This window comes from Schistocerca americana, chromosome 6 (assembly GCF_021461395.2).
Source record: "Schistocerca americana isolate TAMUIC-IGC-003095 chromosome 6, iqSchAmer2.1, whole genome shotgun sequence".
Taxonomy (NCBI): Eukaryota; Metazoa; Arthropoda; class Insecta; order Orthoptera; family Acrididae; genus Schistocerca; species Schistocerca americana.
In genome coordinates, this window is record NC_060124.1 from 465,806,499 (window position 1) to 465,819,776 (window position 13,278).

The 13,278-nt window shown below is 41.4% G+C and overlaps 1 protein-coding gene across 1 annotated transcript in view; it reads left to right on the forward strand.

Annotated features, from left to right (window-relative positions):
- LOC124619837 (somatostatin receptor type 4-like) overlaps positions 1-13,278 on the forward strand; it is a 523,863-nt gene that overhangs the window by 291,399 nt on the left and 219,186 nt on the right. Inside the window, exon 3 of the mRNA XM_047146445.1 lies at positions 3,569-3,692. Coding sequence (XP_047002401.1) covers positions 3,569-3,692 — 124 coding nt within the window. The remainder of the gene's footprint in view (positions 1-3,568; positions 3,693-13,278) is intronic.

Here is a 13,278-nt window from a genome sequence, read left to right on the forward strand (position 1 = left end):
ACAGTGTGTAAATTAAACACATCCCATTTTCTTACCACATAACTTCATTTAATGTGTTTCAGCATTGATCATATTATGTACCGCTGGCTGCTGAACATTGAGAGCCCACCGTCCGAAACGGCTCACCTTTCTCTAATTAACTTGGAACTCGTGCTTCTTGATTAGTATACGAGCAGCTCCTGCTCGCAATTACCAGTGTACAAGGTTTAGCTATACTTCTCCTTGAATCGGCTTTTTTTTTTCGTTTTGTTCGACATTGTTGGTTGCGTTTGGTCTGGGAGGACGGTACAAGACATCCGTTCAAGTTGATACTTGATCCCTTTACTGAGTTTCTTTATTACAGAGGGCGAGCAGCGCTCTGGCCGAACACGCTGAGCTACCGTGCCGGCTATTCGATCTTCAGTCGAATTGTTAAGTCTGTATCTAAGCAACAAAGTGAAATGATAAGCAACTTAAAAAAAAAACCATTATATTCATAAGTGAGAGGATGTAAGTTCTTCACAAAAACCACTGAAGCCAAAGTTACATTACGCTTACCTTAATAACACAGAAAGAAGAAAATCATTGGTACACAGTTTAACGTATAAGAATCGATTGTGAGAAACGAGACTCTGACACTCCACTCCGTTTCACATTCATCAGACATCAACCAAAAAAACCTGTGAGTGCTTTCGCGTCTATAGAATAAATGACGGGTTAGTAGTGGACCCTTATTCTATGACAGAGCACATTGGTGTTTAGCTGTACACAGTTGTTTAATGTCAGAATTATTGTCAAAGAAGTACACAAATTTACATAGATTGTGACATGACACAGGACAGTTATCAATATAACCCATTATGTCCTGTTTAGTAGAACTAACCCTGAACACAGCAATATAAAATTTAAATAGAAGGTTCTCTGCAACATTATGCTTACTACTACACCGTGAAGTTGACCAATATTACGACAAATCATCCAATTCTGGTTCTAAGTTCGGTATTTTTTAGGATGACAAGTCTATGGAGGATGGTTAGTTATTGTGACAAGCTGAGCAAAAGATTACCCAAGGCTGCTAGAGTTCACACAGGACGCAAGCTGGTGAACCAACAATGTTTACGTGTCTGCCAGCAGAAATTACCTTTTAGCTGCGATGTGCTGCCAGCTGCATGGCTGCTCTTGCCCTCTGAAAATCCTATAAAAAGCTAATCAAAATCTTTACTGATATTTTATCAGCTAAAACTGTCCTATGTTTCTCGTTAGGCGAGAAAACATGCACTCATCCCCAGCCTGGAAAATATGGCGATATACACATGCATAGATGGTGCAGCGTATATACTTCCATGATCTCTCAGTTCTCACAACAACAATTAAGTACGTGGCTGTTTCGTTCCTCCGCTATCGGAGCTCAACGACTCTTCAGCTAATTTCTAGCTGAATGACAGCCAAAGTGAACGCAGTGTTCACAGAAAAATCCTCTTTTGCCGTTGTACAGAGCGTGATGCCCCTTTTTTACACTTGGACGCTATTTCAGAGGAGAGTCCCCAAAGTTTACCGTATTGTGTCTTTCGTAGCAAAACTGTCCCTCACCTGTGTCCTTTGGTGCTTCACATCACGGCTTTTTCAAACCAATGGGAGCGATCCTTTCATCTTGTGGAAACTACCTCTGTCAATCACAAAGGGCCTACCTTTAAACTGCTTGGAAATATCTACCCATTCTATTTCTCCCGAGATAATTTCAGCCAAGAGGACATTTTGTACCCGCTACTGACGCCTAAAAGTTACACACTTGCATCACGAGCTTATCACAAGCATTTCATGTGATCAACTGCGTCTCTGGTCTGTTTGTATCCATCCGGAAATTACCCAATGCAGTTTTCTAAAAAGCGTCTGCCCCCAAACTATAACGTTTCCTGTTGCAGCTTTTTTCATCTTTTCCACTTACAAGACTGAATCGTGTTCAAAACCAGAAAGAGACCTCTTCACAAACAAGTTTATCTTCATGGAATGGAGCTCTGCTTGTGTGAATAAATAAAATATTTAGGCCTAGGGGTAGATTTGGAACATACTCACAAATTACAGATCAGTTAGTCTTTTAAATGAAGTACCATGAAAGTGTTCCACGATTATCTCCTCTAGAATGAGAGTAGTATGGGTGCTCAAGCGAAAGCATAACTAGGTCATGAACAGTTAGGGCGACAAACTTCCCGGGAGCTCATCTCAATGCACTTCCACCTATTTTGGTGTAATAACACAGAGAGAGAGGTCTGAAATACTGACACAACTGTATTAAAAACATCGAAGAAACGCATCTGCCATTTTAATTATTTATTATATAAAGTGAAGCCCCAAAAATTGGTACAGGCATGCATATTAAAATACAGATATATGTAAACAGGCAGATATGGCAATGCGGTTGGCAACATCTATATAAGACAACAAGTGTCTGGCGCAGCTGTTAGATCGGTTACTGCTGCTACAGTGTCACATTATCAAGATTTGAGTTAGAAAGTGGCATTATAGTTGGAACACGAGCAATGTGACACAGAACCTCCGAAATAGCGCTGAAGTGGGAATTTTCCCATAAGACCATTTTACGAATATACCGCCAATATCATGAATCCGGTAAAACATCAAATCTCTGACATCGCTGCAGCCAGAAAGAGGTCCTGCAAGAATGGGGCCAACGATAACTGAAGAGAATCGTTCATCAGACAGAAGTGTAGTCCTTCCGCAAATTGCTGCACACGTCAATGCTGGGCCATCGACGAGTGTCGGGGTAAGAACCATTCAACGAAACATAATCGATATGGTCTATTGGAGCCGAAAACGCATTCGTGTACCCTCGATGACTGCATGACACAAAGCTTTGGGCCCGTCAACATCGACATTGGACTGTTGATGACTAGAAACATGTTGCCTCGTCGGACGAGTATCGTTTCTAATTGTATCGAATGGATGGACGTGTACGGGTATGGAGGCAACCTCAAGGATTCAAAGGCTCTGTATGTCAGCAACGGACTATAATGGTATGGGGCGCGTGCATTGGGATGATATGGGGCCCCTGATACGTCTAGGTACGACCCCTGATACGTCTAGATACGACTCTGACAGGTGACATGTACGTAAGCATCCTGTCTGATCACCTGCTTCCATTCGTGTCCATTGTGTATACCGACGGACTTGGGCAATTCCAACAGGACAATGCGACACCCCACATGTCCAGAATTGCTACAGAGTGGGTGCAGGAACACTCTCCTGAGTTTAAACACTTCCACTGGCCACCAAACTCCCCAGACATGAACATTATTCAGCTTATCTTGGATGCCTTGCAACGTGCTCTAACGCATTTATGGGCTCTGCTACAGGATGTCAGTTTCCTCCAGCACTACTTCAGACATTAGTCGAGTCCATACCACGTTGTGTTGCGGCACTTCTGCGTGCTCCTGGATGCCTTACACGATATTATGCAGGTGTACCAGTTTCTTTCGATTCTCAGTGTATTAGGGAAACTGGCAAAGTCGAGACCTAAACGATCAAGCGGTCATACTCGTTTTTCCTGATCAAACTGCGTTTGTTTTATGTGCAGGTATTATGCTATCGTGCACCCGATGCGAGCCAAGTACATCTGCACAATCAGCCAGGCGCGCAAGATCATCCTGGGCATCTGGTGCGCATCCTTCCTGCTCGCTTTGCCCGCCATCTTCGTACAGGTCAGTAGCTGCATGCATCCGTAAACCTTAATGTGTACAGCAGCGACACTCTCATGGAGAGTGTAGGTAAATCTAAGGCGTACATAGCAGTTACATACATAGATGGAGAAAAAAATTACACTAGTGAAAGTACATTTGTCATGTGTTTTCTGAACGATCTCAAATCTATAAGCTTCCTGGAGATTTAACTTAACTGCACGGCCCAAAAAGGATCAGTGCCTACCATCATCTTGTTGCTGAAACATGCAATATGCAACAATATTATATGTAAGACGTAATAAACTGCCTTAATAAAATGTGGAGCATGAGAAGGGGAGAAGGGTTGAGAGGGCTTGTGATGTTATTTCAGTGATTTCAAAGTCGAGCCAGTTTACAAAGAACTTGCCAGTATGAGGGTAATGATCAGTAAGACGTTACATCCCTTCTGGCCTGGAAGCATGCACGTATGCGACTGGGAAAGGAGTCGTAGTTTCGTTGTATCCTCTCCAGAAGGATGTTGGCTCATATACGTTGTAACTGGTCCTCGATATCCCGGATACCGGGACTAGGATGAAATTGAGGTCGACTATGGTGCCTCACCTATTCTTTCGGGGACAGATTTGGGTATCTTTCTGGTCGCAAAGATGCCTCAAAATCATGCAGACAGCACGTAGAGATGTGTGCTGTGTGTGTATGAGCATTGCCCTGTTGAAAATGGTCTCCGCGGCTCTGTCAGTCCCAATGGCCACACTGCCACGCCAAGAGCAACAACGGTGTGCCTCAGCGAAACACTGGAAGAATGCGACCTCTTCATAGATCACCCTCATACTCGTCCACTTTCATCATCCAGGATAGCGCAGAACCGCGATTCATCCAACACAATACTACACCATTTATCAGCAGCCCATGCTTCGCGATCACGGCACCATTCCAAAGCCGTAATTTTGTGTTAAAGGTAGCGACAGGGTGGAACAGTAGATCCTTAGGCTGGCTGTTGATAGTCTCGAACCAATTGCGCCGGCCGAGGTGGCCGAGCGGTTCTAGGCGCTACAGTCTGGAACTGCGCGACCGCTACGGTCGTAGGTTCGCATCCTGCCTCGGGCATGGATGTGTGTGACGTCCCTAGGTTAGTTATGTTTAACTAGTTCTAAGTTCTAGGGGACTGGTTACCTCAACAGTTAAGTTCCATAGTGCTCAGAGCCATTTGAACCATTTGAACCAATTGTGGGAAATGATACAGCGTGTTGCAGGGAGTCAGCTACTTGAACTCGGATAGCAGGCTTGGATATAAAGGGGCTATGATGTCCTGGGTGCACAATATGACTTTCCTCCTTTTTGTTGATCAGACGTGACCGACCAGAATCTTAACGGTGAGTGTCGCCGACCTGACGTTGCCAAGCAGTCCACCATTATGCAACTGTCACGTCCGAATCACCCACACTTCTCGATACTGTCTGCATGCTGAACCATTCGACCGGTCAGCCAAATGGAGACCTACAATTAGGCTCTTTACAAACTCTGTCAGGTTCTCATAATGTTCTCTCAGACGAGTGCCCTTCCCAGTTATCATTCACTATCTGACGCTTTTCTCTCTTATAAAGGGTGGTCCATTGTTCGTGACAGGGACAAATATCTCAACACGAGATGTGGCCTCTCAGACCACGCGAAAATTTTCGAACTCGCTCTCCAAGGCCAGTTGTGGTGGAATGATACTCTTCTCCTCCTACCCTCCTTAAATTGCCAAGCCTACGATGTTTTGTTGTCGGTTGCGTTATCGCCTTCTGTGTATACTGTTGATACGTGTTACTGATACGTGTTGGAGGCTCCTAGATCGCGCCTCGTGAACTACGTACTGTTTGCTTCAGGACGATAACGTGTAGCTCAAAATGTGTTGGCACGAATGTGTCATTTTTAACTCTCTCGAGTTTCATGAAATTGTTTGTCGGTCTATGGAGGAAGGTGTCAGTTATATAGATCAAGAAATGAACGAAAAAGACGAACATTTTACATAATCCAGTAATCACAGTACTGCTATCGAACAAGAGTATTATTCAGAGGAAGTACTTCAGGAAAGTTGTGATGGGGATCTGCCTGTTTCTTCAATGAAACACTTATCGTGCCTGTTAAAATCGAAAGTGTTCTAGGTGGTAATATGAAAACTGTAGCTCCCAGCAATGAATGACAGTTTGACATACTTTATTTTTGTATCTATCGTGTGGAATTTTTATGCGCAAATTTAAACCCTGGAATTTAGTTTCGTTTGGAAATTTATTTGCTGCAGAAATTGTGTAATTTTTCAGAATGTAAAATTCAGTACTCTAACAGTTTATTTATGTGCACTATTTCAACGAACCCCACAAAACTATTTGCGTTTCTGTGTTTACATAGTATAATGCTGCAAGCTTTGTTTAGTGCAGTAAAATAAACTAGAAGCATTTAAACAACACTTAAATAATTGTAAAAATAAAAGTTGTACAGCATAAATTAAAAGTTTTAAATGATTTTTGCCTTAAATCTCGGTTTAAACATAGGGGTCCCATAGACCCCACCTCGTGATGTACGTTACAGAAAAGTCACCTCGTCAGTTAAGGGTTGACATCGGTACAATCAGGAAAACTACAGCTGTAAACACGTCTAACAGGTCACGCTTTCAACAATTCACTACTTTGATTATTGGGTTTGTTTTGTTTGGCATTGAATTGTATACCAACTTGACAAGAAGTAATTATCACTATTTGGTAATAAGAACGTAATAAGTTAAAACTTCCTACTCTTCTACGTCTTGCTGCTGCTTTTGTTTTCTTTTAACTAACTGCCCAGCGACTTTTGCGCCAGCCTGTATACTCGAGTGTATCGTGAAAAATACCTATATGGGATAAACAATTGCAGCTGCATTTGAAATCGTTTTATGAAACGTGGGTGACTAGAAATAATTCTATCTCCTTCATTATTGAAGAAGCAAGTGCAGAATATTTTCCGACCTAGCAGAACAATAATGTTTACAAAAAAACTGGATTTGTACTGCCACTTAAGACGTGTTTATGCAAGATGCACAACTCAGTCTGATGCTTCCCACTGATATAGCCACAAATATCTCGATAATGAGTAATGATTGCATGTTCATAAAAGCTGCATGCTACAGAAATTTTCACTCCACAATGGTTCCAGCACACGTCTATAAAAATATTTCGATTCTTCACATTTGAAGACACATTGCATCAAAACCTTGACATTAGTAGAAGCGATATGATGTTTCTCGTAACGCGTTTCGCGCTGCATCGCTGCGGACGTGAGTCTTGCTAGTTCTGGCGGCAATGAGCAGCTCCGGTGACAGACGACAATGCCTTATTTCAATTCACTAACGCTGACCGGTTTCTTAGATGTTCGAATAGTAACGTGCAATAACAGTAATTTCATTGGAGAGATCTTCTTGTGTTATCAGTCGAGTCGTGGTGTCGTTTTGCTGCAACGTTTAGAGGAAGTTTCCCACTCGTCATCTTCTGCCGGCGCTTAGGATTGACTGTATTTTGTAAGTGTGTAGAATGAAATAAGTAACATAACACGATGTTCTGTCAACTGTTTACAGGAGGTTATTAGCTGGCTGTCAAGGAGGTATGTTAATTATTTCTGAAAATTTTATTTTGTACACATTTGCAATCTATTATGACAATATACCGTATGAAAAATACTTTTAAGAGTTTGACAAAATGGGAGGTCCGAACTATTATGTTGATATAATGTCGCCTTCATTTTTCCACTTTCTCTTTTTGAATTCATGCATGATCAAGCGAGTAAGGTAACACGAATTTTTGGTTGTTGGTTGGTTGTCTATATGGTGTGTTCATTCTTCCCGACATTTTATTTTATAAAGTGTTGTAATCTACTGTGACCAAAGGTCGTATGCAGCATACGTTTTACCGAGCGAGGTGGCGCAGTGGTTAGCACACTGGACTCGCATTCGGGAGGACGACGGTTCAATCCCGTCTCCGGCCATCCTGATTTAGGTTTTCCATGATTTCCCTAAATCGCTTCAGGCAAATGCCGGGATGGTTCCTTTGAAAGGGCACAGCCGATTTCCTTCCCCATCCTTCCCTCACCCGAGCTTGCGCTCCGTCTCTAATGACCTCGTTGTCGACGGGACGTTAAACACTAACCACCACCACCACCAGCATACGTTTAAGATTCTGACAAAATCGGATGTTCACCCACTATTTTTGTGGTGTCACCGCCAGACACCACACTTGCTAGGTGGTAGTTTTAAATCGGCCACGGTCCATTAGTACATGTCGGACCCGCGTGTCGCGACTGTGTGATCGCAGACCGAGCGCCACCACAAGGCAGGTCTCGAGATACGGACTAGCACTCGCCCCAGTTGTACGGACGACTTTGCTAGCGGCTACACTGACGAAGCCTCGCTCATTTGCCGAGCATATAGTTAGAATAGCCTTCAGCTAAGTCCATGGCTACGACCTTGCAAGGCGCCATTAGTAACATTGCATGTATATAAAGAGTCTCACTTGTATCGCCACAATCTCCAGATGTACCACAAGGATGGATTAAAGTTAAGTATTCCAGAAGCTACGTACTTTTCTTTATAGCATTCATTACGTATCCTGTTTCAGACCTCACGCACCCTGCTTTGGCTTAGCGCGTGCCTTTCGGCTTCCTCTCATTGTGTCTAGGCTGTCTTGTCTAGACACAACAATTTTCATACTGTATAATGATGTCTTCACGTTTCCACGTACTCCTGTCTACTTTGTCCTTGAGTCAACGATAGTAAGGTACCAAATGTGGAGTTGCTACCTATGATAAAAATTAGAGAGTGCATTTTGGTTATGGACGGTAAACCTTCCTACCACTCTACCACTTTTTTAAGAATTATGCTTTATCAATATTGTCAAGCGCTTCATCGGAGATTTATAGTACACTATACGTGATGTATGGAGTTACGAGTTTGTGATATGAAGCTTAATAGATTGTCACACATTCGATTAAGCCGTCGCAATGTCCTCTCAATAAGTTGTGAAAGATGAGTACTACGTATACGATTGTTTTTGCAATGAAACGTTGTGCCTTATTTTGGTCTGATATGATTAAAACTGTTTACGCAATGAAGTGTTTAATACTGCTGTGTGCAACAATGACTATTCAGCTTTTATAGAAATTGACTATACACTTTCAAATGGTTCAGATGGCTCTGAGCACTATGGGACTTAACATCTGTGGTCATAAGTCCCCTACAACTTAGAAATACTTAAACCTAACTAACCTAAGGACATCACACACATCCATGCCCGAGACAGGATTCGAACCTGCGACCGTTGCGGTCACGCGCTTCTAGACTGAAGCGCCTAGAACCGCACGGCCACACCGGCCGGCCGACTATACACTTTCAAAACCACTAATGTAGTAAAATATCACGTGATGTTCATTTGACAGATTTTTTCCCTGGTTTCAGTTTGCCTTTTAGTAGATGTATGTTTTCACTGTTCTCATTTTGCCACAAAAGATAACCACAAAACAATAACAGTGACATCGTAGATCTGTAGAAAATTTCACAAAATTCGACACGGCATAGAGTCGCGCAGGTTACGTTGTTGGCAGCTTAATCCAGACTTAATTTGAAGATAACTCTTCTAATACGCTGAGTTTAATACAAAGAAAATTAAACAAGTAAAATGATATGTGTTGAATAGAATGTTTTAACGATTCCCATAAGATGTAGCGTTAAGGATAAATTTATCAGTATACGTCAGTAGGCGCAAAAAGCAATTTTTTCCCAGATATCTCCGTTCCTTATTCTGCACATGTGACGTATCCGTAAATTCTGCAGACATTTGATGCGCCTAGTAGGTACGAAGTATTAGTCAAATCTGTAGGGCCTCATACAGTATAATACAAAACGTTTTTTTTGTAAAAATCTTATGTTATTATAGTAAAACGAAATAGATATTTATATAGCTTGAAGCGATCATTATCTTACTTATACATGCTCGATTTTTGAAGCGGTTACCATTGGCCTTTGAATCTAAGGCTCTGGGTATAAAATCCTCTGTCGTTCCTCATGTATCTCTTCTTCTACATCCGACATTGAAACGCTGGTGACAAGTGAGTTAAACCGTGGCTTAGAGTCTGCCTTAAACAGCAAGAGTCCCTATAACTGGCTGGGAAACTATGTCCTAAGGTCGGAAGAAGTCAAACGTATTTCTCCTCATATAGGACCATGTTTAGGAAAGCATTGTAGTGTTCAAACCAACCTTCTGGTTCAGGACAGCCTTACCTTTAGTGTATCTTCAGCCCTGTTAGTATGTTGAAATCTGCTGTTGATTCTCTTAATTCATCCATCTTCTTCTACTGCTCTTTACCAAACAGGATGTGTACTTTCCCTCCCATAGCAAATTCTTCAGGCGATCTTCGGCAGCGATGAATGGACATTAATTCATGCAGTTTACTATGAGGTTAGTGAGACACTGCTATGATGAGAATAGTGAATTCATACACATTACAAAAATCAATGTATATGTGTGTGAGAGAGTGTGTGTGTGTGGGTGGGTGGGTATGTATGTTCCACATCCCCTCCTAAACCACTCGAGCGATTTCAATCAATCTCTGTACACTTACGCGTTACCGTCAGGTGGCAGTCACTATGGGGTAACAACCATTTACCTATCGAAGGAGGTTAAAAGTCACGTAGCTCGCGGGGCATGGATTCCCAGAACTGATTCGCCCAGTTTTTGAAAGTGACAGCTGTTAGCGACTTGCAACGAACTTTACACAAAATTCCAAACCCTTAAGAATTTTCTTCTTGCTGAGAACCCGTATAACATGCCCGCTGTTCAAGCAATAAAAGTACAGCATGAGACATGACGTTATACTTTATTTCTTCTTTACTGCTGACTTTATTCGTGACACATTTTATAGACAGTATGATCAGGTACCACTGAATGTAAGTGCAAAATTATGTCACTGTACGATTCAAAGTTCAGACCATATGCCGTCATAAATAAGTAGATGCGTGCAAAACTATTGCATCATGCACGACGTTTAAATTTATTACTTCTTTTCTACTAACTCTATTCGCAGTAAATTTCGGAGACGGTATCCACATATTTTGCTGAATGTACCCGCAAAATTATATCGCTATACGACCCAAAGTTCAGGAGATATGATGTCATAAACATTAAGTACAGGGGCGGACGCTGCCTGTAACTGGCGTGGACGCACAGCTGTAAATAAATACCTGGGCGACGACAAGTTTCTTCGGTAGTTTGCGATAAATAGTCGAGTTATATCTAAAGTGCTACATTATTTGTCAGTACTACTTGGTTAACTGCATAACACATACCTCATAGGCCGTCAGCAGTGTAATGCACTTTCCTGTTAACCCTGTTTCATTCTGTAGAACTTAAGTCAAAAGAAACTTATTAACGCATTTCCACATCGAAAAAAAATCCAGAAGGGCTTACGAATCACGTTCCCGAGGACGTAAATTCACGAACATCATTCTAGTGTCGACATGATTGCTTACCTGACGAGCTATCGATTTCGTTTCGATGACACCTGAGTCCTATTTACTATGTTAAGATTTCTGTTAGAATTATTAGTACACGTATACTATCTCCGTTAATGTGATTAGAACAGCTGTCATAATTCTTTGTTCATTTATACGTTTTAACAAGTTGTTTTTTGATCCTTCGTGGACTTCAACACATTCTCCACTTATTGGTGTTGAAAAAATCTATATATAAAAAGAGATATATCGCGTGCAGCAGGAGTAGTCTTTCAGAAACAGAAATTTAAGATTGAATTTCCGATGTAAAGTATAAATATTGTATTCCTCCCACACCAGTAACGTCTTACACATGATTGTGCATTCTGCAACATTTGCTATTATAAGTTCTGCGGTAATTCCAAACTCATATTATTAACAGTTAAAAATTGGAAGTCATCACTACGAAGTAACGGCAGAAGTAATAAATGCTTAGAACTAAGAAAAACATTGGTACGATATCCACGGTGCAGGAAGGTAGCTTGGGAGACTTTTCCAGATTGTAAGGACGTGAAATTCGCTTCGCACTTAACTCGTAAACCTCTCGTTTGCGCTTATCTAATGAGGAATGAAATTTCCCTCTGAAAGCCTGTAATTTATATAAATAAGCAACGTTGAGTTCTGAATCCCATTTCACGTTTCCACGAACTAAATTTTCCCCGTATAAGTGAACCAGGTTTCCAATTTCCTCGCCTGTGTATGAAAATAACATTCCGTGAACAGGCGTCTCTGGAGGAGCAGATTTATTTGTCCTCGGGAAGTTGAATCTTCCCCTATAGCGGGTCAGCGGAAGGCATCTCACGGATAATGAAGCGTCGACTATCAAAATAGCATTGCGTTCCTATATTAAACTTTGACTCAATTAGGATTGGATTTGCATGTTGCCCTGTTCCTTGTCCCCTGAGGTGCTCTTTTCGAAACAAAGCGAGGATATTTTCTGCTAGATTTGTTTCCATCATTTGAAGACCACTACTTACTACGATTACAATGTGTATGTTCTCTCTCAACTATTTCCGGAACCATTGGATGTCTTGCTACTCTTTCTTCGTCTTAGTGATTACTTAATAACTTCTTTTCGTAGTAATGTTTGTTACACAAAGTCACTTTGTGTGAAACACAGACATTTGTGCTTGCCCACTACATGCAAATACATATATGAGTTAAGTCGCGTTTGAGGTGTATACTGTCAGTGTCATGAGGCGACGTGTGATAATTACTTTTCTTTTTGCCATTTATTTTTCCCCACAAGGAATTCTTTCTGTTTCTTCTGTGCAATTAGTCAGTAATCAAATCGAGACAACTATCAAACTTTCATTTTTTTATTAAAATAATTTGAAGTTTTTAAAAAAATATCGTGTTTTATATACAGGGTGGTCCATTGATCGTGAACGGGCCAAGTATCTCACGAAATAAGAGTAAAACGAAAAAATTACAAAGAACGAAACTTGTCTAGCTTGAAGGGGGAAACCAGATGGCGCTAGGGATGGCCGGCTAGATGGCGCTGCCATAGGTCAAACAGACAACGGCTGCGTTTTTTTAAAAATAAGAACCCCAATTTTTATTACATATTCGTGGAGTACGTAAAGAAATAGGAATGTTTTAGTTGGACCACTTTTTTCGCTTTGTGACAGATGGCGCTGTAATAGTCACAAACATAGGGCTCAGAATTTTAGACGAACAGTTGGTAACAGGTTGGTTTTATAAATTAAAATGCAGAACGTAGGTACGTTTGAACATTTTATTTCGGTTGTTCCAATGTGATCATGTACCTTTGTGAACTTATCATTTCTGAGAACGCATAATGTTACAGCATGATTACCTGTAAATACCACATTAATGCAATAAATGCTCAAAATGATGTCCGTCGACCTCAATGCATTTGGCAGTACGTGTAACGACATTCCTCTCAACAGCGAGTAATTCGCCTTCCGTAATGTTCACACATGCATTCACAATGCGCTGACGCATGTTGTCAGGCGTTGTCAGTGGATCAAGATAGCAAATATCCTTCAACTTTCCCCACAGAAAGAAATCCGGGGATGTCAGATTGGGTGTACG